Source organism: Heloderma suspectum, chromosome 2 (genome assembly GCF_057233095.1).
Source record: "Heloderma suspectum isolate Gila_16-S chromosome 2, 16-S_ref, whole genome shotgun sequence".
NCBI classification, from domain to species: Eukaryota; Metazoa; Chordata; class Lepidosauria; order Squamata; family Helodermatidae; genus Heloderma; species Heloderma suspectum.
In genome coordinates this window covers 152,938,736-152,966,583 of record NC_139459.1, presented here as the reverse complement: position 1 = coordinate 152,966,583, position 27,848 = coordinate 152,938,736, and the positions used below count along the sequence as shown (strand labels likewise).

At 46.4% G+C, this 27,848-nt stretch overlaps 1 protein-coding gene across 1 annotated transcript; it reads left to right on the top strand.

Moving 5' to 3' along the window:
* C1R (complement C1r) lies at positions 1-27,539 on the top strand. Its single transcript, XM_084835231.1, has 11 exons — positions 1-118; positions 1,800-2,031; positions 2,502-2,694; positions 7,795-7,932; positions 8,545-8,741; positions 11,269-11,416; positions 11,507-11,628; positions 13,419-13,497; positions 16,815-16,955; positions 23,903-23,977; positions 25,048-27,539. Coding segments are annotated over exons 1-11 (2,154 nt in total). The 5' UTR covers positions 1-116; the 3' UTR covers positions 25,875-27,539.
* The last annotated feature ends 309 nt before the right edge of the window (positions 27,540-27,848 follow it).

Sequence of the window (27,848 nt, the reverse complement as noted above, 5' to 3'; positions counted from 1 at the left end):
ACTGAATCACAGCTAACAGGAGTAAGAGTTTATTGAAATCTGTTTGCAACTTCCAAGCACAGACTACAAGAACTGGAGGGAGAAAGAGAGAGAGAGATTAAGTCAAGACTACAAACATGTGAGTGTTGATGACTGTGTGGGAAAGGGGGAGGCTGTCAGGGGGACCTACTTGGCAAAGATTAGCGTTACTCTGACAAAGGCCGGGATTAAATCTATACCAAATAACTATATTACAGTACACCCATGATCAAACGACACTGGATAGATGAACAAACTCTGGTCTCTCTGGGAAGTGACAACAGAGTTGTGTTTAGCTTTAGGGAATGTAGTATATAATCTAAAGATGCATCTAACCTGCCACGTTCTTGGTCTGATCCTGCGGGCCCCTGAAGCAGAACAGGTTAGCAACTACCACTTAGATGCTTCCCTCGTCTCAACTAACAGTGCTGCTTCAAGACTCTTTATCACAACAGCGTGGTGTCAACATAGACCCAAAGCAGGGTTGGGCTTTTCTCTTGAAGATCCTTCCCCAGGAGCTTTGTGATCTTCAGGTCCAATAAGCTCTGTGTGGAAGAGGCACCGAGCAAACAAACAAAACACAGTAGCTGTTGCCCCCAGTAGTAATGAAAGCAAAACTAAGAACAAAAGGTGGCTAGGCCTCACTGTGGCTTCAGTCTCTTCTTCACTGGCTGCAAGGTCTTCGCATAGGTTTTGTGTTGGGAAGTTGGAGAAATCTGTATCGGAACCAAATGAGTTTGGATTTTTATGAATCCTACCTACGGATTCTGCAGCGGCCCCTGTCAGGTGGACTCTGCAGACTAGCAAACCATTTTTCTATCTTTGGGAATTTTTTGCAAATTTTATCGTAAGAAAATATGCAAAAATGAAAAAAAACTGCCTGGAAATGCACATTTCCCCCATAGGTTAAAGCATGAACATACGCATTTTGGGGGATTTGCCATTTGGGGGCTGTGGTTTATGCATTTTTACACATGCGAATTTGCGCAAATTTGGAAACTAAAAAAAATCCAATTCCATCAATGGGTGGCCGACAGAACAAAAGGGGCCTGACAACCTGCAAAACACAGACGGAACAGATTTTACACAATCCGTGCATTCCTAATGGTGGTGCACGGCCATCAGGGGCCACAGTGTTCACGACATACTCTTGCTATTGCTGTCACTTCTGAGATTCCAGGCCTTTAGTACTTCCACAGACAATCCTCACATCAGGTGCTAATTTCCCTCCTTTTCTATAAGAAATACGGAGCTGTATTAATACAGGCAATGAGTTCTCTAAGTGCACCCCTGTTTCCACCAGAAGAGTCAAGGCCTGGTTTCAGAGCTAGTCCATATGGAGGGATGTGTGTATGCTGTGGTCCTGTTATGATTACTGCACAAATGCAGATTTGGTATTGGGTACAGAATTCACTACGCTGAAAATGTAAGCTTCTGTTTACAAAACCAAAATGTTTCTAGCCCTTAAGCCTAGACATACAGGCTTAAAAGTACATAGGCAATGCTTGGTGACGTCTTAAAACCTGGACTGGCAACTGAGTAGGATATCCAGTATGACTTGCACAGCACAGCCTTGCTTCTTTCCCCTTCTCATGACTAGCAGGAATAGGTGCAAAAATGATACAAAATAAGCAGATATATGTAAATGTATTTAAGTTGCATAAATTGCCCAATTCAGCTTTTGGTGGTGCAGAATATGAGGGTCTGTGGCACACAATCCTTACTTATTCTTCATTTAGTAATGTCTTTCATCCTCTCATCCGTGTATGTTGTGTTTACAGGTTTCCCCCACTCCTCGTCCTGCAGGGAGTTTTCCTCTTCGGAGTGGTCAATTCCATGCCAACCTCAAGAAAGCTTTACGGAGAAGTCAGATCCCCCAACTACCCTAAGCCATACCCAAACAACAACATCAGCACCTGGGACATTTCAGTTCCAAAGGGCTACAGAGTGAAGTTGAATTTCTGGCAATTCGACTTGGAGCCATCTGAGGCCTGCCAGTATGACTACGTCAAGGTATGTGAACAGAGGCTGGGGTACAGGGTGGGTCTGGAAGGGGTACCTGAAGGCCCATAAGGCTCTCCCCACCTACCAAAGAGGGTCAAAGAAGAGGCTGACTTTCCATTTCCGATAGCGTAGCATCAACTCTGCTTTGTGATTATCCTTCTCCATATGCCTCTCCTCAATTTTTTTTGAGCCAAGAATCCACTTTAGGTGCAACCAAAGGCTCACTCAGTGGGAATGTTGACTTTTTTTCTTTCTTTGAACAGCAGACCAACTTACTCCATTACAAACTAGTGTTCAAATTCCTCTCAGTTTCAGAACAGGTTTGCCACGTGGCTTGCTCCTCATGGACACTGTTGTTTAAGAACAGATAGCCCAAAGCCCTGATGAGTGGGTGAAACTCATAGTAAAGTTCTTTGGATCTAGGCTGACGAGCTCCACAATTTCTAATATTTTCTCCATCTATCCCTGGGATCTGGCAGATCACAGCAGACAAGAAAGACTTAGGCCGGTACTGTGGCCAAGTGGATTCAGCCACTGGCAACCACCCCAGAGGAAGAGAGTTTTTGTCCACTGGGAACCGAATGCAGCTGTTGTTCCACTCTGACTTCTCCAATGAGGAAAAGGGCATTATTGTCTCCTACAAGGGATTCCAAGCATATTATCAAGCTGTGGGTGAGTATGGAGCCTCCGTGCCCTGCAGAAGGGGGCACACAGGGTTGACATGCAGCTATGGAGGAAGCCTGTGCACTTCTCTGAGTAGTGCCTCTGGTTGGAAAGCAAGGGAATTGTCCCTGCTGTGATTCAGGAAGCTGACTTAGGTCCTGCTACCTGGAGCAGGCAGGCCAGTGGCAGTCAGGCATAGCAGGATAGGGTCCCTTAGCAACTGAGGGAATGGAGTGGGTACAAAGCATCATCATAGGCAGAACCCTCTCTGGGATCACGTTTTCATAGTTCAGGAATAGGGTGGGGATAGGGAGTTAGCACAGAGTCTGTGGCTGGTGTCCCTATTTAAAGTGCCTGAAATTCCCACCTCTGACCAGCATCTCTGGCAGCAGAGGGAATACGGGATCCCAGACTCCTGAGTCAAACCCGACTGTACCTTGATAGGGCAGCCTTCTCCAGCCTGGTGCCCTCCAGATGTGTTGAACTGTGCCTCCCAGCATTCCTGATCATTGGCTATGCTGGCTGGGGCAGATGGGAGCTGAAGTCCAAAACATCTGGAGGGCACCAGGTTGGGGAAGGCTGCAATAGGGGGATCTGGGTCTCCTTCCCAGTAGGAGGAGATTCCGGGGACAGTGACTGAGGGGAGCCAAATAGTCTCCATGAACAGAAGCCTCATGTCAATCCGTGAAAGATTTCAGCAGAGGTCAGAAGATGGTTGCCCAAAGAAGGAGACTGGGATCCAGACCCTTAAAAAAAATGAAATTAATGGTAGTTGTTGGCTAGTTTATTCAGGGGTATGAGCAATTACACCAAGCAAACAATACCCAGCCGTAATCTTAAATCCAGTGTAATAACCTTGACTTTGTTAGCAGAACAAAGTGCCTTCAGTGTAGTTTCCTAAGCAATATTTGTTATTGTGAGTTGAGGTAAATTCCCCAAAGCAGAATGTTCAGCTTTTTTCCAAGTTAATTAACGTAGCTTACAAGCTTCAGATCGAAGACCTTGCAAAACTTTAGAGTGAGCTATTCAGTTACTCAGATATAGATTTGTTTTTAATAAAATACACATGTAAGTAACACCTTTGCCAGGATTTCTAGATTAGAATTTACAAACATAGCAGAGTACTATTTTTCAACTTTAAAGACTAGTGCTATGAAATCTTTGCTTTTATTAAACAATATGATCTGAATTAATGCAAATATACAAAACAATATTCTTTATTTTATTGTATTTATTTAAAACATGTATATACTGCCCTTCATCCAATTTAGTTTTCAGGGTGGTGTATAACCAATTTGTACCACAGCACAAGCAACCATAATAAAACAGAAAAAATTATTAAAATAGAACTAAATTTTAGGAAATTTAAAAAATTTCGCTGCAGTCCTATGGGATGGTAGAACTTGGATCTTGGATGAGGCGCTCCAATCCTAGAGGGATAGATCAGGTCTTGAATTCCCCCTCCCCCCGCCCTTACCCCCATGGAAAGATATATACCCCTCACTTCTCTGAAGTTGGAGCCCCAGTGTCAGGGGGAGGGGGAGACAGGGAGAGGATGGGCATGGTTTGGATGGAGTGGGGAGGCTCTGGATCCAACACACTCCCAGCCAGGTCAGAAATTTAGACTAGCTCCAGAGCTGGTCTAAATGCATTCCCTAGCAATGGGAGGGCAATTGCTTTTCTAAAGAAAACCGCTCCTGCCTCCTGTCTGCTCTGGGCATTGGATGCTGTGACCTTGGAGCACTCTGAGGCTATCTGTAGGATTGCCCAGTTAAGATTCCTGCATGAATAAAAACATATTTGCCTGGTGCCAAAAAGATTGCAATGTAGGCACCAGGCAGTTAACTTTAGGAAGGGCATTCCATAACCAGGACATCACTGCTGAGAAAGCCTCTTCCTTGTTATTAGATTGCATACCTCTGATAAATGAGGCATTTAGAGGGCCTCAGCAAAATATTTAAGCACAGGCAGTATATGGGAAGAAGCGCTCCCTCGGGTATTTTGGTCCCAAGCCATTTAGGACTTAAAAGGTAAGAACCAGCACCTGGAATTGGGCCCAGAAGCGAACAGGCAACTGTGGCATTCCTGCCTTCTAGTAAGAATTCCCCTTCTCTAAGGCCTTTTTCACTCCCAGCACGAACCACCTTCTCTCACATACACCAGGTTTCGCTGCCACCAGGACCTTTAAGGCTCCAGTCCAATCCTTTACTCAATCCTCTATCTACAAGGACACACAGACTTTACTTATAACTTTGTACTGTTTTCTTTATACCTTCCCCTTACGTAGCCAAGAGCGGAATTTAGAAACAAAGAAAGCGTTATTGATTACAGTAATAAGTTGTTGAATAATAAACAGGTAACTCTTAATGGCTTTATCAATGTATGTTTTCTCATAAACCATTCTCTAGATCACACTCTCAATCACTTCACAAATCCCCACAGACCTTTCTCTCTCTCTCTCTCTCCCCCCCAATCCTAATATCCTAACGCTATCAAATCATATCTCACAGCAAAGCACACAGTTTGTGCAGCACACATACTACACCCCCCTTCATTCACTCAACCAATCATCACACATATGCAAATCCACCATTCTCCCAGTCACTCATCTCGCTGTCTTTCCACAGAACCCAGAGATACCGTATAACAGGAATGCATAACCCTAACCCTAGACTTACTATATGGAGACGTGTAGCATCACGCTCCCCCGCCCCTTAACAAAAGTGGAAGCCTGATCTTGTGCCCAAGGTCAGGTTGCAGTGTCTGTGGGGAAATGCAGTCTTTTTGTCATCTCAGGTCGCAGGCACCTCTGAGGCTCCACATCAGGACCAAATGTTCACCACCAAATTGTCCTGTCCTGGGATCTGCACAATGTCCAGCTGACATTCTTGCTGTTTCCAAGCCCCCCTCTGAAGCAAGGTGCTCGTGTTCTTCATGGGTTGAGGCCACATCCACACGTGATGATCCGTCCACGGGGTGAATCCTCTCCACACACACCGACAGAGCCAGTCCACAGCCCACACGATCGCCACACGAGATCTGGGTTCAAATCCCCTCTCAGCCATGAAGCTCACTGGGTGACTTTGGGCCAATCACTCACTCTCGGCCTAACCTACCTCACAGGGTGGTGGTTGTTGTGAGGATAAAATGGAGAAGAGGAGGAGACTCATGTATGCCACCTTGAGCTCCTTGAAGGAAAGGGTGAGATATAAAGATAACAAATAAATAAATTGCACCAAAATGGAGTTTCAAAAATTAGACAGCACTAATCCAAAAGCAAGTCAAGAGCAAATTAGGTGGCCACCCCCAATTCGTTTCCCAATTCCTGTCCAAATCTTGCTCAAAAATGTAATCAGTTCATTTACTCCCATTCACCAACCATCATTACCCCCATACATTAAATGCAAAACAAAATAGAACCACGCACAATTCTCTTCCAGGGGTGGGGATTCAATATGCTGGGTGGGTGGTGGGCAAAGGAGTGAGGGCTGCTGGAGAGTAGGACAGAAGACAGTTTGGAACCTGCAGTTAGTGCAGAATAGAGCAGTGAGGCTGCTTACTGGGGCTGGTGATTCCAAACATATTACCTCAGCGCTGTATCATTTAGAACAGGTTGAATGCCATTTTACTGGACAAATAAACCACCGACTAACAGAAACTCTGTCTTGTCTGGATTCACAGTTTATTGGCCCTTATCCAGTCCATTACAGAGTCTAGGCACTGATTCAGGATAGTCATTGCCTCACCTGCATTTGATAAAAGGGAGAGGCAGAGTTGGGTATCATCCACATATAGATGGCCACTTCACTCCTTCCCTCTGGACAACTTCTCCTAGTGGTTTCATGTGAATGTTAAAAAGCATGGGGGACAGAAATAGAGCCCTCAGGGACGGGAGAATGAAGAATCCAAAAGGCAGAATTATAGTCCCACAGCACCACTTTCTGGAACTGTCCGTCCAAGTATTAGCAGAGCCACTGTTAAACAGCACCTCCAATTTCCAGTCCAGACAGCATCCCCAGAAGGATGCCATGGTTGATGGTACTGAATGCTGCTGAGAGGACTAGGAGAACCAACAGGGCTCTCTGTCTCCTGGCAAAAGTCATTCCACAGGGTGACCAAAACCATGCCTCAAACCCAACTGTAATGGGTCCAGATAAGCAGTATCATCTAGAAGTGCCTGAAGTTGACCAGCAACCACTCACTCATTCACCTTGCCCAGGAATAGAAGGTTGGCCACTGGTCTGAAATGACTAAAGTCCTCTGGATCTAACCCTGGCTTCTTCATCTCTTTTAAAGAGATTGGTAGTGGGCCATCTCTCAAGGAAGCTTTGATCATTTCCTGGATCCAGGTTCTCAGGCCAGATCTACTAGCTGTAATCAGCCAAGAAGTCAAGAGCACAGGTGGTTGATCATATGGACAGATCCAAGCACTATGGAATGCCTGGCCCAACAGCCACAATCAAAAGAGAAATCAGCCATGGGCTAGCAGGGGGAAGTAGAGTGACAGGACATTCAGAGCTCTAAGAAATAGATTTGGGGCTTGGACTCCTTATTACAGTCTTCTGAGTCCAGAGGTTTCTTCAAGAGAGGCCACTTCCTTCAAGGCAGCTGGGATCACTCCCTCTAGTTTGGAGGCATTCATCCCCTCCTGGACCCACCCAGTCAATCTCCTCCATGCCAGATGCAATTAACCAAGATGGGCCTGAGTTGGGTACACAATAGCCAGTCAAAATCCGCAAAGTCATAGGCCATTGTGATCTTCTCACACTACAACAAATATACACAATAAATAACCAGTGATTGTGCATCCAGTTTATAAAAAGAAAAATATATAAGCAATAGATTTAAAATATGAACATTTCTGGCATAAAATGCAAGTATGCTGCAATACCACTTATAAACTGAGCCAGAGCCAATCAAGAATAGGCCAAATCTCAAAGGGAAACAGTGCTCAGGCCAAGGATATTGTGACTGTGATACAACCCTGAGAGTGTTTTTCTATTTACGGGTGGGGTACAAACGTTACATCTAAAATAAAATACGTAGAACAAGCCTATAAGCCAGATTCAGCTGCAAGCCTTTCCTTCTCTGCTTTTTGGAAATCCCCAGATTTGGATGAGTGTGCCCGTGGAAACGACATTGAAGGTGGACCTCGGTGCGAGCACTTCTGCCACAACTATGTAGGTAGCTACTTCTGCTCTTGCCAGCCTGGCTACCAACTCCAGAGCGATCAGCATTCCTGCCGAGGTGAGAGGACAAGTGCCCCCCCCCCCCCAAGAGCAGAGAACCGGGGAAAACAGAGGGCTGGTGTAGCATAGTGCCTCTGAGAACAAGCTATGATCCAAGAGGTCACCAGTTCAAATCTACTCTCATAGACCGTCCTTAGAGAAGCCATGATTTTTCAGCCTCAGTCACTCATCTGCAATATATGGATAACAATATTGGTTTTTCTCTATAGGGCTGAGGTGACAATTACTGTGATGATGCATGTGAAATACCTTGAATATTGCAAGTGCTATACAAATGCTAAATATTACTATTTTAGCCAAGAGCTCCATATTGAAGATGCCTCAGTGTGGATTAGCTCCTCCCATCGCCTACTTTAATCTGCTGTATTCACAATTGGAATGGTTAAAGGGCGGATTTTCCTACACTTTCACTCCCTTTATGGAGACTCAGATCCATGCTAGAAATTGCAAATGCAGAACCCCCAGGTGTGACAGTTATTTTTAACTGATAGTGTGGCGATAGAGAGAAGGGTTCCAGAGAGTGGGCCACCTACAAGGGAAGGATGCTCCAAAGATGTCTTACAATGTACCTGGCTATGAGTAAACCTTCTCTTCCTTCCTTGCTCTTCAGTGGACTGCAGCAATGAACTGTTCACAGAGCTCTCTGGGTATCTGTCAAGCCCTGGATATCCTCAGCCCTACCCAGCTGACCTGCAGTGTAACTACAGCATACGCGTGGAAAAAGGGCTGACCATCACTCTCAAGTTTCTGGAGCCCTTTGAAATCGATGATCATCAACAAGTCCGCTGCCCTTACGACCAGCTCAAGGTACTGCAGAACAATATAGCCCTGGCTGGGGCTGCTACACTCAGTCCCACTTCCCTGTAATGGATCATAAATAAGGAAAGGGGGACGTTCCGAGCATCCAAGATTCCCTTCAGTCTGTCCTTTAGGTTTTTAGTTCTCAGTGTGTAGAACATTGTCCCATATGTGCATGCATTTTTTGATACTATATTGTTATGTGCCTCCCACTTCTCCAACTTGTGAGAAGTTCTAGTGGAGCAGTGCTTACCTGGACTCGGCTTCCTTTGGGAGGAGAGGTCACTAAATGATGTTCTTGTAATATTTGATTTATTTACCAATATACAAGCAGAGCATGGCTTATTCCAATTGCCTGCATAGTCACCTGGCAAGAGCAGTCAAAACCATTGTGGCTGCTCTCCTCCAGCCTGCAGAGCTCTTTTTCTGAGATCTGACAAGTAGCCGAGGGACAACCGCAGCCAAACAAGGAAAGTCTTCCCTGATACTCTGCTACAGTTACAAAATGACAGCCTTCCCTGGGTACAATGACAGCCTCGGGCTATTGCGCTACCCCGCTACAACGAAGTTACACAATGACAGGCTTCCCTGATCGTTGCTTTAAAACTGTGCAACTTGGGAAATAAGGGAAAATATTTTTCTTTTCCATGAAGAAGTGCAGTTCTGCAGTAATCCACTACAGCATCTGGAGGCTCCCCATGAAGGCACCCCACCTGTGGAAGTTCACCCCATTCCAGCAAACTGTCTGGGAGTTATAGCTCCCACCCCCCTTTTCCTTCTCTGGTCACTTACCCATGAAGAAGCAAAATAGCTGGCGAGGGCGGGGGGGGGAGTGAGCAATGGTGCGTTTGCACAAATTTGCTTTTGCACTAAACTTCTATAGCGAACAGAAGCAGCTCTGCCAACAATGTCAGGGTGTTGTGAAATGCGCAACTCCAATGTATCGCTAAAGCACTATAGCGATTTAACGATTTTGAGACAATAAAGGCTTCATGCCAGCAATGGGTATGAGGGGGCTTTTGTGCAATTTCATTTTAGAGCTAAAGCGCCATAGCGTTTTAGTGCTATAGTGAACAGAAGTGGCTCTTCCAGCAATGTCTGAGAGTGGGGGTGAAATGTACAACTCCACTTCATTGTTGTTGATTTTGGACAATAAAGGCATCCATGCCAGCAATGGCTATGGGGTGAAATGCACAATTGAGGGTTTTGTCCCGATCCTGTAAACCCCCAAGGGGTTATTTGTGCCACCCCCTTTTTTGGTGCACCTGGGATTTTTCCTCCTCTGGGGTTTTGATGGTGCATTGGGTACCTCCCAACTAGGAGAGGCTGTGTGTGAAGTTTGGTCCCGATCCTGCAAACCTCTAAAGTGTTCTAGCCACCATCCCCTTTTTGGTGTACACAGGATTTCCTCTCCTTTGTGATTAATTGCGCACGGTTTTGATGGTGCCTTGGGTGCCTCCTGACTAGGGGAAGCTGTGTGTGACATTTGGTCCTGATCCTGCAAACTTCCAGCACCTTAGAACCACCACCCCTTTGTCAGGGTGATGTTGGAAGCACTGAATTAAGCCCCTGTACTTAACCCCACACCTCTCCCCTCTCCTTGGGATATTGTGGAAGGTTGAAACAGGCTGCTGTGGTGTTGTCAATGGGTGAAACAGCACCACTGCTCAGGCGGGAGGACTGCAGCGGGACAGGGGGCGGTGGTGTGGGGTGACTCAGATTACGCACAGTAGCTTATTAGCCTGGTTGTGTGGTGGGGCATTGTGGACTATTTCAAAAACAAGCTACTGTGAGTAGCTTATTAAGCCACCATGGCTTAAACTGACGTTCGAACGCAGCCATTGTTTTGTTGTTGTTTTTAGGAGCTGCCATATATACACACCCCAGGAGAGAGTCTCAGTGGCTACAGAAGTACACCAGCTGGCAACTGTTTAGTAGCCAAAGTATTCTGAAAATCAGTCCCAGGTTTTTTCAAGCTGTTGTAACGCTGGTCTTTAGAAATAAAGCAATTAGTCTCTTTTAAGCCACTTTAATCATTTCTGCCACACAGATTTGGATTGGGGTGGGTGGTCCTTTGTTCTGAAACTTGCAAACATTTGGCCATACTGCAGCATGTTGAAACCATGCTTCCTGAGAGCCAGTCAGTGCCCACCCTTTTGGAATATAGCCAATTATTAAAGCCACAAATGTCAACAAACAAGAAAAGCTCATAGCAAAATCAATTAATAAGCATTTCTGACCAAAATTTCCCATAACCCTGTGGGACCATAATACGAATGAAATGAGCTGTACTTTCACCGCATCTCCAGCAACTTGAATTAGCAGAACAATTTAGATGAACAAGAGCCACAAGGGACTGATGTTTGCACAACAGCATTTTTCGTTGTTGTATCAGCTTGCTGATCTCTTGAGAGGAATCAAAGAAATTAAGCTGGTAGGCCTGATGGACCCACTTGCTGGTGTAGGGGAGGGGAGGGGAGGATATCAAGGTGTGAATTCTGGCACTTACAATGCCAAACCATCCATTTCTCACTAGATCCAAGTTGGGAGAAAAGTGATCCATGAGTTCTGTGGCACAGTGTCTCCAGGGAGCGTTGAAACCAACAGCCCTTCTGTAGACATCCTTTTCCTCACAGATGAGTCAGGATACAGCCGTGGGTGGAAGATCAAGTACAGTACAGAAAGTAATGTATCCACATCCCACAGATGAAGATAGAGGGTACCCAGCCATCTGCCAATGTATCTTTCATCCCCTTTTTTAAAATCTCCAACAGGAATCCGTTGCGCACAGCCTGTGCCAAATGATGAGTTCACTGTCATCAAAGACCTACAGCCCGTGTATCAATTCCAAGACTACTTCATTGTCAGCTGCAAGACTGGATATAACCTGATTGAGGTGAGGCTCATTTATTTGGCTGCTTCATTACTTTGTCTCTTTCCACCTTCTAAGCTTTTTTCTTCCAGTGACCTCTTGATCCCACAAGCCCCATTCCTAAATATTTCCCTTCCCTTTTACGTCTCTCAGCCTTTCTTGTAGGAACAGTATATGTATGTCAGGGCACAAGAAACATGCTTTCAGCAAAATCTCTCCCCCAAAGGCAAGAAAGAGTCATACTGTGCTTGAGGTTCTGATTAAAGGCAGAAAGAGATTTGGTGATTGCACAATTTTGGGGTTGTTACGAAAAGCCTAATGAAGAAACTGGGGAAACCGAAAGTAGAGCGCAGCAAACAAACAGAGCCTAAATTAATTCAGGGCTCAGCCTTCAAATTTGTTTTGTATGTCAGGATCTCAGCTCTGTTAGAATCTAAGCTAACAATGGTGAGCTTCTCTGAGCATGTAAGGTGACTTTCCCTCACTGCTGAGTAACCAAACCTTCCACCCCCCTGCTCCCCAAAAAACTAAGGTAAGGATGGCAGCACATTCAAGGCAGAGAATGTTGTTTCCAGGCAGACTTGAGCCCCACCAGCTTCTAATTTACTTTTTAAAGAAATCTATCACCATCTCTCCCTCCACTCCCCACCAGAAATGAAGTATGCTTTTCCATGGATTTATTTAATTGTTTTTTAAATTTTTAACTTTAGCTATTGGGCAGTATAGAAATGAAATTATTCATTTCTATATTATAATATAGAATTATAATACTTCTTATATTACAGTACAATTATAATACTTCTCTTCTTTATAATCTTCAGAAACTTGCTACTCCTGAACTTCAGAGTTCTTTTTATTGTTCCTTCCTGGACATTAAATCTTTTATTTTGTTTACAAAGTTAAAAAAAAGTTAAAAAAAATTGACTACTCAGCAAACAGGAGGAGCCAAATAACAGGGAGGCCGTTTATAATGTATAAGATGCTGAAGCACTTCTCTTCTTTCAGACTGCCTGTCAGTTTTGTTTTTTAATTAACAGCAGGCACAAGAAGTGGGCAATTTTCATCGCAACCATAGTGCACAGGGAGGAAAGGTTTAGTGGTCTGGATGAGAATTCCCATTTAGCCCCAACAACAGGACCTGGGGTTAATGGCATGGCATGGCGTTTTTCATTGGGACTATGGGGGGCAGGGGAAGTGTGGATCCCTCCCTGCCTATTTCCTGGAGTGCTATGATGAAAATTGTTGTGTGTTCCCACATGTGTTTTTAATATTTTTTTTAACTGGCAGACTTCCAAATAAAGCATTTAGTGCACGCATGGAGAACCTCTGGCCTGCAAGCCAAATATAGCCTGAGGGGGGTCTTCATCTGGCCTACCAAGCTCCTTGCATGGTCCTTCCTCTTTTCCCTGCCCCAGCGCCAAGAGAAGGGAAAGGATTTATTTCCATTCTGCAGCAGATCTGAAATAAGCCCTTTCTTATCTTGGAAGGATGTGTGTGCATGGGCTGTGTGTTTGTGGGGGGGGGGGGTGGAGGGGGAGTGAAAATGTGGGAGGGACATACAGTATGCCAGCAGTGGCTCCACCCTCATTGAGCAATTGCCCCACCCACTGCTGGCATGGGGTCCCCAATGTCCTGGCCCATGGTCAGTTTGGCCATCTGCCTGAAAAAGGTTCCACACCCCTGAGTTAGTGTCACCTCTATCTGACCCTGTCAGTAGGACCAGTGATGGGAGACCACAGATGCCTGATACTAAGGTAAGGGGCGTGGGCAGGATTATGGACTTGACTAATTCTCAGCTACTTTGTTTTGAGCAGGGTGATGAGCAGTTGACCTCCTTCACCTCCGTCTGCCAAGATGACGGGACCTGGCACCGCTCTATGCCCCAGTGTGAAAGTGAGTAGCTGACTGCTCCCTTTTATTGCTTGCAATGGGGCCCAAACAAAACTGACCATACCATGAAGCAGAGTCAGGCAGATTTCAAGTACCATTAAAGGGTAGCAAATTGTCAGTGATTTAATTAATTTTTACTTATGTGGATTTTGTGGTTATTTATTTGCTGTGGGGAGTGGGCCGGTGCAGGTGCCATTTGGATTGCCTGCCTCAGCTGCCAAGAGACAGGAACCTTCAGATCTGTATGGCGAATCAGCCATGGGGCTGCAGCTGAGAAGGTTCCCTGTTCTAAGGCTCTGTCCACCCAGGCAGCCCATTGGCTTCTCTTGATCTGGCAAGGCTATGAAACCTTCCAGGTCAGTCTAGGACTTTGCCTGGGCAACAAGCAGTCTGGGTGATCTCTTGCCCTCAGGCCCCGGTCCCAGGGACTTGTACCTCCCCCCACATGGCATTCGGCTTTCCTCTGGAGGCTGCACACATGCCCTGTATGTGGCAGCCCTGAAAATGCTTTAGAACCAAATTACATCTGATGCATGATTCTTTATTTCAGTTGTATGATTTAACAAAAACAAAAAGCAGCCTCAGAGACTGTGGCTCCATTTACATGGAGACTCTTTTCTGAGGCAATTCTGTTTAAATCTGGATTTTAATGAATTTGGGTTTGCTCCTCCAGCAGCAAACGTAGCCAGTTAAGCGGCGTATACATTTTTTTAAAATCCGCTTTCATGGGGCAAACAGCACTTGAACCCACATTAGTTGGGGGCTGGATGGGCAGAATCCTGAGAATAGAATTGAAAGTCATCAACTGCGTAGGTGCAGGGCAGCGAATAAGCGGAGGCTTGCTTCCTGCCCCTCTCCTCACTCCTGTGCTCTGTGAAGTGCAATTGAAGAGAATGAGTTACTTCCAAGTAGACAAATTTAGCCAACCTCTCTCCTTGTGTCCACTGTTTCTCGGCAGGAATAAGGATCATTTGGGGGCAATCAGCTTTTGAAATCATTACAGTCCTGCGTACCTTCACTCTTCCAGAAGAGCGGAGATTTAAAACAACAGGCTTGCTCCCCGCTCACGTGCTCAGTGAAGTAAAATGGAAGAGAAGGAGTTACTTCTGAGTAGACATGTTAGGCAACACCTCTCCTTGTGTCCATCCTTTCATGACACAACTCTCCCTTCCACCTATCAGTGCTGCTCCCCACAGCCTGCGCCGAATCCAATTGAGGTCACACAAAGTCCCAAACTGCACTGAGGCTGCTGCAACTGGAAAATCCGGGGCAAAATGAGTTTGCAAAGAAGCGGCTTTTCAGGCAGAAAAACGTGTGATTAATGCAGAGTGGGGGTTACATCTTCTGCCAAGAGGCACAGTAGAACCAGACTAAATCCCCTGTGTAGATGGGGCCTGTAAATGAGAGTGAGCAGAGTGGCATTGGGTGGGAGGCTGCCTAACCCTTTTCCTTCCTGCCCTTGGTTTGTTGAAAATCACCTCCCTAAGCTGCTTCTTTCCTTGTGGGGGAAAAGCACAGGGATTCTGGATCCTTTCCCCTGAGGTTGAAAAAGCTGCTTAAGGACTATGATTCTGAGCGGACAGCCATCAGGAGGGGTAAAGATCAAGCAGTCCTTTCACTGCTGGTTTTCCCACTCTTGATCACAGCCTCTGAGGTTGCTTTTCATTTTCAAAGAAACTAAACTGGCAACAATATCACACAGATGAGCGTCATGTGTAGCTTCCTTAGTTAAAGAGATTGGACTGAGATACTTCACAGCAACAACTGAATGCTTGTGACAGTTGCGTTCTCATAACCCGTGATCCCTGAAGACTGCCTGAAAGCAATACCTCCTTCCCTTCTCACTCATACAGTGGCGAGAAAAAGTCTGTGAACTCCTTAGGATTGTCACATATTTCCAACCTAAAATGTTATTAGATCTTAATCTAACCTCATAATCCTGGATAAAGAACAGTAGATAACCTGATTAAACAAATGACACATGAACATGATGCCTTTTCAACATTTGTTTATCCAAAACTGATTCAACATTCAAGATCCATGTGTGAAAAAGTATGTGAACCTTTAGATTCAGTACCTGGTGGCACCCCCTTGAGCAGCAGTAACTTCAAGTAAGCATCTCCTGCAGCTGTTCATCAGTCTCTCACATTGGTTTTGAGGAATTTGGACCCATTCCTCCTTACAGAACTGCTTCAGCTCTGTGACATTTGAGGGCTTCCTTGCATGAACAGCTCACTTCAGGTCCTGCTGCAACATTTTGATGGGGTTTAAGTCTGGACTTAATCTTCTGATACACTGCAGAATTCATGGTTGTGTCATTGCTAGTAAGCTGTCCAGATCCTGAGGCAGCAAAGCAGGCCCGAACCCTCACCTTCCCACCACTATGCATGACTGTTGCAATTAGGTTGTTCTGTTTGATCTCAGTGTTTGCTTTTTGCCAAACATAACATTTCTTATTGAGGCCAAAAAAATTCTGCTTGTGACTCGTCTGTCCAGAGAACATTGTTCCAGAAATCTTGAGGATCATCTATGTGGTCTTTAGTGAACCTCAGACGGGCAGCAATGTTCTTTTTTGAGAGGAGTAGTTTCCTCTCAACTATCCTCCCATGAATGCCATTCTTGTTCAGCCTTTTTCTGATCGTTGAGTCATGAACACTCACATAGCCAAGGTAAGAATGGCCTGTAGATCCTTGAATGTTACTCTGGGGTCCTTTTTGGCTTCCTGGATGATGTGTTGGTTTGTTCTTTGAGAGATTTTGGTAGGACAACTGCTTCTGGTTAGAGTGGCTGTGGTCTTGAACTTCTCCATTTGTAGACTATCTGTCTGACAGTGGATTGGTGGCGCCCCAAATCATTAGAAATGGTTTTGTAATGCTTTGTAGACTGATGAGCAGCAATGACTGCTTTTCTGAGGTCCTCAGAGATGTCTTTCGATTGTGGCATGATGTATCTCCACACAACCAAATGGTGAAGACCAAACTCACAAAATTTCTGATCTTTTTATAGGGTGGGGCCTCCCAAACTCACCCCTGAAGATCTACCTATTACATAAACACCTGATTCTAAATATTCCCTTTAACAGAGCTGATGCAACCAGGGGTTCCCTTAGTTTTGCACATACCCTGTTTCTTAAGTACTTATTGTTTCCCTAATTTATACATCATTTTATTTCACAAGACATGGAATCAGTTAATATAAACCCCACTGGATATTTAGGGAAGGACTGGTTTTGATTCACGAAGTACAACTATGGACTTCCCGTAATTATCAGTAGGGTTCACAAACTTTTTCTCGCCACTGTAACTTGTTCTGTATTGTAGTTGTGAGCTGTGGCAGACCTACAGATCTGCACAATGGGGCCTTTGATTACGTGACCCAGCCAAGAAATAACAACTACCAATCAGCTGTCAGGTACCGCTGCAACGAACCCTATTACCACATGGTGACCAATACGGGGAGAGGTAAGTCATGACACAGCAAGTACTCTGTCCTTTCAATCCGACTCTTACCCCATCTACAGACACTCGGATGGGAACCTCCCTCTGTGCCATGAATGGTCTCTCAGCGATCCACACAGGAGTTTCAGTAAGATATTTCCATTTTGGCGACACCTATCTCTGGAATATAATTGCCCCACCAAAGGCCCAATTTCTACTGCTGCCGGGTGACATCAGGATAGCACAGAGCCGCAAAAGCAGCAGCTGAGCATTTTTTGTTTTAGTTTAGGTGTATTTCTGCACTAAGGGCATCTCGCTAAAGGCGAGCAGATGCAACTGTAGGTCATGCACAAGGGGAGTGGGGAAGGGGAAGCGGCAGCTGCCACTGCCTGCTGCTTTTTGGTGCCTTGTTAACAAGAACTCGCCATGTGTGTGTGCATGTTTTATTGGAATGGCTCAGGCACGTGGCTGGATTAAGCTTCAGCCCCCGCCACAGCATGTCAAGGGGCCTACTAGCTAGCCCAGGTTCCCACCTTGCAACTAAAAACAGAGCAAGTCTCCAGCCAATGTGTGAAGTCACAGCTATGATAGACATGATTTGAGACAGGTGTAGAGTGACCAGTTGTCGGCAGAGGGAACTTCCTTGTTCATTTTGAACCTGTTTTTTAAATCTACCATTGTGGAATAGTGATTATTGCCCATAAAAACAATTGCGAAATCCAAAATTTTAGCATAGGTATAATTGGGCAGTAGCATATCCAGCTCAACACAATAGGTAGCTGGAACGACAGGAGTTCATGATCTTTCTAACTCGGGGCTTAATCTATGCCCCTCCCCAAATTTTTTTTTATTGCATTTGTAAACATTAAAAAATTAACCTGCTGATGCAAATTAAGACTGCCATCATACCCATATTGCATGTGGGGAACACTGGATGAATATGGTTTACATCAGCCCTGCAAAGTAGTCCATTGTTGCAATACTCATATTGACATAAGGGGAAATAGTGTATGACATCACTGCAGCGCAGTCCAGTGCTGTCCTGCAGTCTGCTGGTGGCTTTTGTTTGTTAGGGAAATGCAATCAGAGGGAGCGGCTGTGAAGTTAAGGGCTAGGAGAATGTTTGCACAAAGTTTAATAACAGTGCAGTCCTCTGATATCAGCTAAGAGAAGTAAGTTCCATTAAGCTAAGAGGGCCTTAATCCCAGGTAAGAGGGTTCAGCATACATCCCCTTACCTGGGGTACAAGATAATTTCTCAGGAACTTGCTTGTCTGAGTAGACAAAAGAGACTGGGCTCTTTTTTACTGTCTGTTCGTTCCCTATGAGCTGAGCTCTACCACTCCATCTTAACTGATCCACTTTAAAAGTATTCTCTGGCTATCCCACTGTCTCCTCCCATTACTGACAACAAGTCTGGGCCTTTCGTTGGTCATTCCACTTTGCCTATTATGCCCAACAGTTGCCCCATCCCTGGATATCCTCCCCCTTCCATCCCTTGCAGCAGGAGAACAGCAACACACCAGCTCCCCAGTAAGTAAGTGTGCTTAGTATTTCGGCCCATGTTTCTTTATCCATTGAGTTCTTTCTGTGCTTTACAGTAACCTGAGTGAGGGTTGTGAGAAAGAGTGGGTTAAGAAGAAAAGAGATTTTGGCAGCAATTTTATGCACACTTACCACAGCATAAGTCTTACTGAACACAAAATCCATGATTGAACCATAAAAGCTACATCTGGTTAGTGGACATAACAACAACAACAACAACAACAACCCCTTTACACACTTACCTGGGAGTAAACCCCATTGAATAGTGGTCCTTCATGGCCACTTCTGAGTAGACATGTATGGAGTTGCACTTTTAATAAAGTTTCTTTGAGTTGATGACCATGCAGAAGATGGAGGCATCTGAGAAGCGAGAGGAAGTTTTGTTCAAATTCTGAAAGTTTAGTATGGGTTACAAGAGTTACGTCATCCAGCAGAAGTCTTTCAGGTGATCCGGGAGCTGTTAACGCTCTCCCCAGCAAATGGGGTCCTGGTGCTCTCAAGGGCCCGCTGTGACCTTTTTGCATCACACTTTGAGGACAAAATTGCTTGTCTCTGCAGTGAACTTGATGCTGTTGTTAGCGTAGTTCCAGTCAAGGTGTCTGACGCCACCATCTGCCCAATTTTGTGGGATCAGTTTCAGTTGTTGCATTCAGTTGATGATGTGGACAAGGTCTTTGCAGCAATGCAACTGACCATGTACCATGTACCAGTTACGGTGGTTCTGGTCCTACCTGCGGGACCGATTTCAGACAGTAGCATTGGGTGACCATTCCTCAGCCCTTTGGCAATTATGCTGTGGGGTTCTGCAGGGTACCATCTTGTCCCCAATGTTATTTAACACCTATATGAAGCTGCTGGGAGCGGCCATTAGGGAATTTGGAACCAAGTGCTATCAGTATGCTGTGACATCTGAATCAGGAGAGGCTGTGCAAGTCCTGGATCAGTGACTACATTCAGGAATGGGCTGGATGAGGGCCAATAAACTGAAACTGAATCCTGGCAGGACGGAAGCCCTGTGGGTGAGTGGTTCCTGAGCCTGGGAGATAGGCTCATTGACTGTTCTGGATGGGGTTGCACACTCTCTGAAAGATCAGGTCCATAGTTCGGGGATGCTCCTAGATCCATCACTGTTGCTGGAGGCCCAAGTGGCCATGGCAGCTCGGAGTGCCTTTTACCAGTTTTGGCTGGTTTGCCAACTATGGTCTGTCCTGGACAGTGATAGCTTGGCCACGGTGGTACAAGCACTAGTAACCTCAAGGCCGGATTACGGCAACGCGCTCTATGTCGGGCTGCCCTTAAGGCTGCTCCAGCAGCTGGAGCTAGTGCAGAATGTGGCAGCTCAGCTGTTGTCAGGAGCTGCCCCTTTTCAGCATACAACTTCTTTGCTGTGGGAACCACATGGCTGCCTATTCGCTACCAGGCCAGGTTTAAAGTTCTAGTTGTCGTTCAGTCGTTCAGTCGTGTCCGACTCTTCGTGACCCCACGGACCATAGCACACCAGGCCTTCCTGTCCTGCGCTCTCTCCTGGAGTGTGCTCAAGTCCATATTCATTGCATCGACGATGCTATCTAGCCATCTCATCCTCTGCCGTCCCCGTCTCCTTTTGCCTTCAGTCTTTCCCAGTATCAGGGTCTTTTCCAGGGAGTTTTCTCTTCGCATTAGGTGGCCAAAATATTTGAGCTTCAGCTTCAGCATCTGTCCTTCCAATGAGCAGTCAGGGTTGATTTCTAGTACTAGTTCTAGAACTAGTGTACAAAGCCCTAAACAACTTGGGACCAGGATACCTGAGAGAGCGTCTTCTCCCTTACCAACCTGCCCAGTCACTGAGGTCATCAGAGGGCATGCTCCTGGTGGTTCCACATGGACCCATGGCCTGATTTGACTCCACCAGGAGAAGAGCCTGCAGTGTTGTGGCCCCCTTTCTTTGGAACTCCCTCCCAAATGTCATGTGTGAGTTCAGTATTTGGGGCAGAGTAGGGGGCCCACATCAGATGTCTAGCCCCAGGCCCCATCATGGCCTTAATTCTGCCCTGCCCAGACAAGCACTTCCCCTCAACAGGATGTGGCTCAACAACCAGGTTAGACTGCCTACTAGCACTGGAGGAAGGCAGAGAGGTGGAGGAAGGTAGGGCCATTTGTACAACTGATAACAATAGCGGCTGTAGCAGAACTGCTGCCCTGCAGCCTGGAGCAAGGTCAGCTGCTAGAAGCAGCCACACCTTCCTGAGCTACTGTCAGCACTGTCAAGCAAGCCAGTGACCAGCTCTGCTGGGGGTTTTCTTTCCTCGCCCTTTTTGTAGCTGCCCTCATGGTCCCCTCCTTCGTTCTGGCATCTTTTTAACACAGCTGTTCCCATTTTGACAAGTGAGACCCAAGCAAGCACAGCCCATTGCTTCTCCCTCTCTGTCCCCCTTTCCTTCCATCTGCTCCCCTCCCTTTGCCTGCCTAGCCACATCATTGCACCCTTTCCCATCACTCCTTGCCTTCATCCTCTCTTTTCTTGCCTCATGGTCTTCTTCCTACCACTTCTAAAAAATATCTACATAGAAGACAAACACCTACATAGCCAGGCTGAATGCAAACTCCCCTTTCTGCACAAGTCGAGGTTTGATATCAGCAGAGGATTTTCCCACACCATGTGATACCTGCATTTTTGGAAAGCTGCTCAAGAGCTTCTGCTCTGGTGTGAAAGCTCTGGCCTGGGAACTAGAGGAGAGTATTTATTTATTTATTTATTATTATTAAATTTATTAATCACCCATCTGGCTGGTCACCCAGCCACTCTGGGCGATGTACAGCATACAATAAAATAGTTTAAAACAATAAAATTCTACAATAAAAACATTTTCTAAAATACCCTAACCCACCCCAAATGCCTGCCTGAACAACCACGTTTTTAATGCACGATGGAAGCTCATTAAAGAGGGGGCATGACAGAGTTCCCTAGGGAGGGAGTTCCACAGAGTGGGGGCCACCACAAAAAAGGCCCTCTCCCTCGTCCCCACCAGTCTAGCTGTCCTGGCTGATGGGACAGAGAGAAGGCCATCTGAGGCTGATCTTGTTAAGCGGCCTGCCTGGTGCTGCTGGAGGCGCTCCTTAAGATAGGCTGGGCTGGAACCATATAGGGTTTTAAAGGTCAAAACCAACACCTTGAATTTGGCCCAGAAAACAACTGGTAACCAGTGCAACTCCTTCAGCACTGGAGTGATGTGATCTCACCGGCGGCTGCCTTTAATCAGGCGAGCCGCCGCGTTCTGTACCAGCTGCAGCTTCCGAACCATCTTCAAGGGTAACCCCACGTAGAGCGCATTACAGTAGTCTAAACGAGAGGAGACCAGGGCATGTACTACCGATGGGAGCAGATGGTCAGGAAGGAAGGGGCACAGCCACCGTATCAGATGGAGTTGATACAGCGCTGTCCGGCTCACAGCTGACACCTGAGCCTCCATGGACAGCTGGGAGTCCAAAATGACCCCCAGGCTGCGGACCTGGTCTTTCAAGGGTAGCCGTACCCCATTCAACAGCAGATCAACATCCCCCAGCCTCCTCTTGTCTCCCACCAAAAGTACCTCGGTCTTGTCAGGGTTCAGCTTCAGCTTATTCCTCCCCATCCAGCCACTCACGGTCTCTAGACATTTGAACAGGGATTCTACGGCCAACTTTGGTGAAGATTTGAATGAGAGGTAGAGCTGCGTGTCATCCTCATATTGATGACACTGCACCCCAAACCTCCTGATGATAGCCCCCAGCGGCTTCACATAGATACTAAATAGCATCGGGGAGAGGATGGAACCCTGTGGCACCCCACAAGTGAGTGGCCACAGGTCCGAAACCTCCTCTCCCAGTGCTACCCTCTGGTACCTGCCGGAGAGGAAGGACCAGAACCACCGCAATATGGTGTCTCCAATGCCCAACCCCTCCAGGTGGTCCAGGAGGATACCGTGGTCAATGCTGAGAGGTCGAGGAGAACAAGGAAGGAGCATTCACCCCTATCCAGAGTCCTCCTCATATCATCTACCAAGGCGACCAAGGCCATTTCTGTCCCTTGCCCAAGCCTGCAGCCCAACTGAAATGGGTCTAGATCATCAGTTTCTTCCAAGTGTGCCTTCAACTGCATCGCCACCACCCACTCAATCACCTTGCCCCAAAATGGCAGATTTGAGACTGGGCGAAAGTTGTTCAGAACTTGAGGATCCAAGGAGGGCTCCTTTAAGAGCGGTCTTATCACTGCCTCCTTGAGGGCTGATGGCATCACTCCCTCCTCAAGGGAGGCGTTCACCACCGCCCTGATCCCCTCACCCAGTCTCTCTCTGCAGCCTATAATGAGCCAAGATGGGCAAGTATCAAGTAAGCAGGTGGTCGGCCTTACAGATGAAAGCACCTTGTCCACTTCATCAGGAGGAAGAAGCTGGAACCGATCCCACAAAACCAGTTTGCCAAAGGCTGCCTCTTGCTCACTAACTGTATCCACAGCGTGCAGAGTAACACACCTAATCTGATCAATTTTATCTGCAAAGTGCCTTGCCAAGGCCTCACAGGAGGCCTTAGAATGCTCCAATGGTTCCGGAGCCACAGGACCGACCAGGCTCCGGACCACTTGGAACAGCCTCCTGGGTCAGCACTCTGCAGACGCGATAGAGGCAGCATAATATTCCTTTGTTGCTGCCTTCACTGCCACGTGATAGGCTGAAGATCCTGTGTCTGATCGTCTTTGGAGTGAGACTTCCACCACCGGCGCTCTAGTCGTCTCACCTCCTGTTTCAGAGCTCGTAACCGCAGATTGAACCATAGTGCAGTCCGAGCCCTGTTCAGGGGGAGAGGGCATTTCGGAGCCACCTGATCTAATGCCCCAGTGATTGCGGCATTCCAACCACCCACCAGGGTCTCGACCGAGTGGCCGTTGGTGTGCCCCAGAGAATCCCTAAGCGTGTTCAGGAATCCATTTGGATCCATAAGACGCCTGGGGCGGACCATTTTAATGGGTCCTCCACCCCTGCGGAGGGGTTGTGGAACCAAGAAGTCCAACGTCACCAGATAGTGATCTGACCATGACAAGGGGGTGGTGGATATACCCCCGACTTCCAGATCACTCCCCGCTTCTCCAGAAACAAACACAAGGTCTAGTGCATGACCGGCTACATGGGTGGGCCCGGTTAGAATATGGTGCAGCTCCCAGGAGGCCATGGTCTCCATGAAGTCCCGAGGTGCTCCTGTGAGGATGGCCTCCGAATGTACATTGAAGTCCCCCAACACCAGTAAGTTAGGGGACTGTACACGCACATCAGAGACCACCTCAAGCACCTCGGCCAGGGAGTCAGTCGTGCAGCGGGACTCTGGCTCTGTGCAGGTGCACCCTTACGGAGCTGAAAAATCCAGGGGTTTAATTTCTGCAGACTCTGCTCCCGCTATTCTCATTTCCTCCCTCAGATACTTATAGCTGCTCTGCTCAGGGTTCCTGGAAGGATCAAGATGACCATGAAGACATCCCCATGTGCCTGCCAGGTTAGTGGGATCCATAGATTACACGCCACCTTTTCCTCCCCATATTGTCTTAGGGTGATTCCAAATGGAGGGTTCCCAGCATTACTAATTAGAAGATATTATGCAGCTATTCTGGGTTGTTGGTTCTTAGTGGGTTTTCTGCAGTAAGAGTGAAGATGGAAGAAGCAGTGGGAAAAGATGGGAGGGTTACAATGGAAGACAACGACATATGGAACCCTTCTGAATTTCCATAAATGCAACAGGGTGGTTGCACAATAGAAGCCCCTCTGGGAGCTGTCCAAGGGAGAGGAGGCAAAAAAGAAGGGATCAAAAACTGAGGAACAATTACTTTTTGGTGGAGCACATGCTTTGCACATAGAAGTTCTGAGGTTCAAGCAATCTCTGGTTCTCTGGTTAGAAGTATCTTCACTAGGGATGGGAAACACTGTTGCCTGAGACTTTTGAGGGTGGGGAGGGCTGTGACAGGCACTCAGTGCCTTTATACTCAGGGTTAGGCCCTATCAGCTAGACAGGCTGCAGATGGCTAGAAGCAGATGGGATGAGCAAGGGTGGAGTTCACAGCTCAAATGGGAAGCCAAAGCTAAGGTTACCGTTTACAGTTGAGGGGCACCACTGCGGGATGGATAAGGCAGACAACTGATTCGTAGGCAGGTATGAGAGGCAATAGGTGTGAGGGAGATAGAAAGCAGTCAGAGGAACAGTTCTATTCGGTTGCCCAAACTGAGGGACTGCAGCAGGCCTTGGAACTGACAGCTGACAATGGAGAGGGATTGGCTGTCCTATATCATCTGATTTCCAGGTGCAGTATGATCCTGGCCACTGAAATATCTTCCATTCCCCTAATGAAAAGGAAATCAATGCTTGATGTATTGGTAGAAAGCATAGACAGCACTGGGCTAGGTGTACTGATAAGAACAAAAGACAAGACATGACATGGGAAGGGTCTGACATACTCTGTTAAGAAATAATGGCAAGAGGAAGAGTATAAAACAAGGAAATGTTGCATGGGATGTGGGGAGAGCGTGGAGGTAGGATGCAGCAGCCTTTCTGAGTATTGTCTTCCTTCGCAGTGTGTGGAAGGCCAGACAATCCCATCTCAGAAATCCAGCGGATTATTGGCGGCAGTGATGCCAAACCACGCAGCTTCCCATGGCAAGCAATGACCGTCATGTCTGGGCGTTCAGGTGGGGCATTGCTGGGTGACCGCTGGATCCTGACAGCTGCTCACACTCTGTATCCAAAGGCGCAAGGAGATTCTGAGGAGGCTCAGAGCCTTGAACAGGTGGCTGAGAAGGTTGAAATCTTTATGGGCCACACAGTGGTGACAGAACTCTTCAAGCTGGGCAACCGGCCTGTGCACAGGGTGTTTGTACATCCAGACTATAATCCGGAAGATGAACAGAACTTCAATGGGGACATTGCACTCATTGAGCTGAGAGACGCGGTGCCCCTCGGCCCTAATATGCTGCCCATCTGTCTCCCAGATCCAGGGAATAGCTCATTTTACTACCCGGGGTGGATGGGTTATGCCAGTGGCTTTGGAGTGGAGAAGAACATCCTTGCTAACAAGTTGAAATATGCACCAATCCCAGTAGCCGACCGGACACTCTGTGAAGAGTGGTTGCAGGGGAAGAAGAGCAGTGAGACGCCACTCTTCACAGCCAATATGTTCTGTGCGGGTTCCCCTGTGGAAGGAAAAGACACCTGCCAAGGTGACAGTGGAGGGGCCTTGACTGTGCGTGACCCAGTGACTCAGCGCTGGGTGGCCACAGGCATTGTGTCTTGGGGCATTGGTTGTGGCAAAGGCTATGGCTTTTACACCAAAGTCATCAACTACCTGGATTGGATCAAAGGCATAGTGGGGAAGGACTGGGCATCAATGCAGGTGCCTTATTAACACGTGAAGGGAGTGTAAGCTAAATTATGATTTAACGAATGAAAGCTACCACTCATTTTTTGAAAGAACTTGCATCTTTAATGTTTTCTTTCTTTTTCATTCTCTGTTACCAGGACTAAGATAGTCCCCCAGAATAAACAAGAATGGCCTAACTTGCAACCCCATCTATTGAAATCCCCCCTAATCAATCAATCAATCAATCAATCAAAGCTTTAGTTAGCTGATATACCAATTAAACCAGAAATAGCTAGTTTGAACCCATACTGATGTTATAAACTTCAAAAGATTTCTGTACTATTTGCTTTAACAATGGGCAAATGCAAACTTCTTATATCCCTGTAGGTGCTTCCAGACGAGGCTTTTACTGTGCAATGTCACCGCCTCATTCACTGAATTTTATGGGAGGCCCAGACAACATTGTCTTCAATTTGTAGCCCTCCCTTATTTTCCCACTACTTCTTCCATCTTTTTTCTTACCAGAAAAAATCTGCTACGGAAAAAAAAAGATGCAAGATAGAAGAAGTGGGGCTTTTGAGTGTTAGCACTAGGACCCCTCTGGAAGCACCCTGTGTTGCAATGATCAGGAAGAATGTTATTTTCTGGTGGTTAAGAACAAGTTATCAACAAAACAAAATATGTCAGGCAATCCTGATTTATGACAGGGATGGCCATGTACAGTATTCTTGGGACTGCTTCATTATCCAGAAAGTGGTTCAAGAGCACAATCTAACATTCTCTCCCAGTTCTCAGTCTCTAAAATAAAATTGGTGCCACCGAGCAGTAAAGATTTTACACTAGGGTTGCTGACTGATGGAAGAAAAATAGCTGGCCTGCTTTTGTGTCTTTGACAGGAGTTTGCTCCATAGAAATGAGCAGGTGAAGCGTCTCACAGCATAGAGGAAGTGATCACATGCTATTGTCTGCACATCAAGCTGCTGCTAGAGATACAGCTGCAGTAGCTAGTTCAAGAGTTGCCAGTCCTACTTCACTCTTGCAGAACTTCCCCAGCTGGTGATGCCCAGGCTATTACATTCAAATCTCCAAAAGAGATTTGATTAAAATTTGGTAGGACATCTGAGAATTAGATCAAATTGCTTTACAGGCCAGATTTGGTGCTCAGGGTATGAGCGGATAAGTAAGGGTTGGTTCACACGTGCATATTTATCACTTGCTGACTGCAGCATCCAATCCGGAATGATTTAATGGGGGCCATCCCAGATCTAACACTAGAGACAGAACTTTCATATCATGATGCTTTTTGTTGGTGGCTGGTCACAAAGTCATCATGTATACAGTAATCAAATGTAGAGAAATCAAGTAATACACCTGATATGTAAATGGGGCTCAATCCTAATTGGTCTTTTCAGATTCATTTTTTCCTGTAAATGTTTATCATTAGTCACAATTCAACAAAGACATTGTATTGCTAGCCTTGTTCTCTGCTGATGTTTTCCCAGTGCAGCTAGGTAAAGCATATTAGTGCAATGCTATTAGCCGAACATATCCAGACTTCTAAACTATGCCCCACTATTAGCTGAGAGTTTCTTTGCCACTTCTTAAATGGTCCCCAGGGAATGCTTCTGTATAGCTGTAATAATCTCTGCACAACAATGACATTCTACAAATATTAAAATCACTGCTACACAAAACTCCGTGTTTTATTTTAATACTTTCCTATGCTTCTCTGTTTTTACTATATATAAAGCAATTGTGCTGTCACACTTGTGTGAGCAAGAAACACAACAGGGCTATGCAGATGAGGTGTGGAGAGACACTCGGCCTTCTCAATACCTGGGGTCACTAGGGGCAAGGAGTGGGTTAGGGCACCCCACCCCGAGTGCACCCCTTTTCTTTCTCCCACATGAATGAAGGGCTGCCGTTCACTTTCTTGAGCAAAAGTAAAATACTGCATTTTGGGAGTACTGTTGCAGAGCTGCAAAAGCCTGGCCTCCTCCCTGACACTGGCTGGCCTGG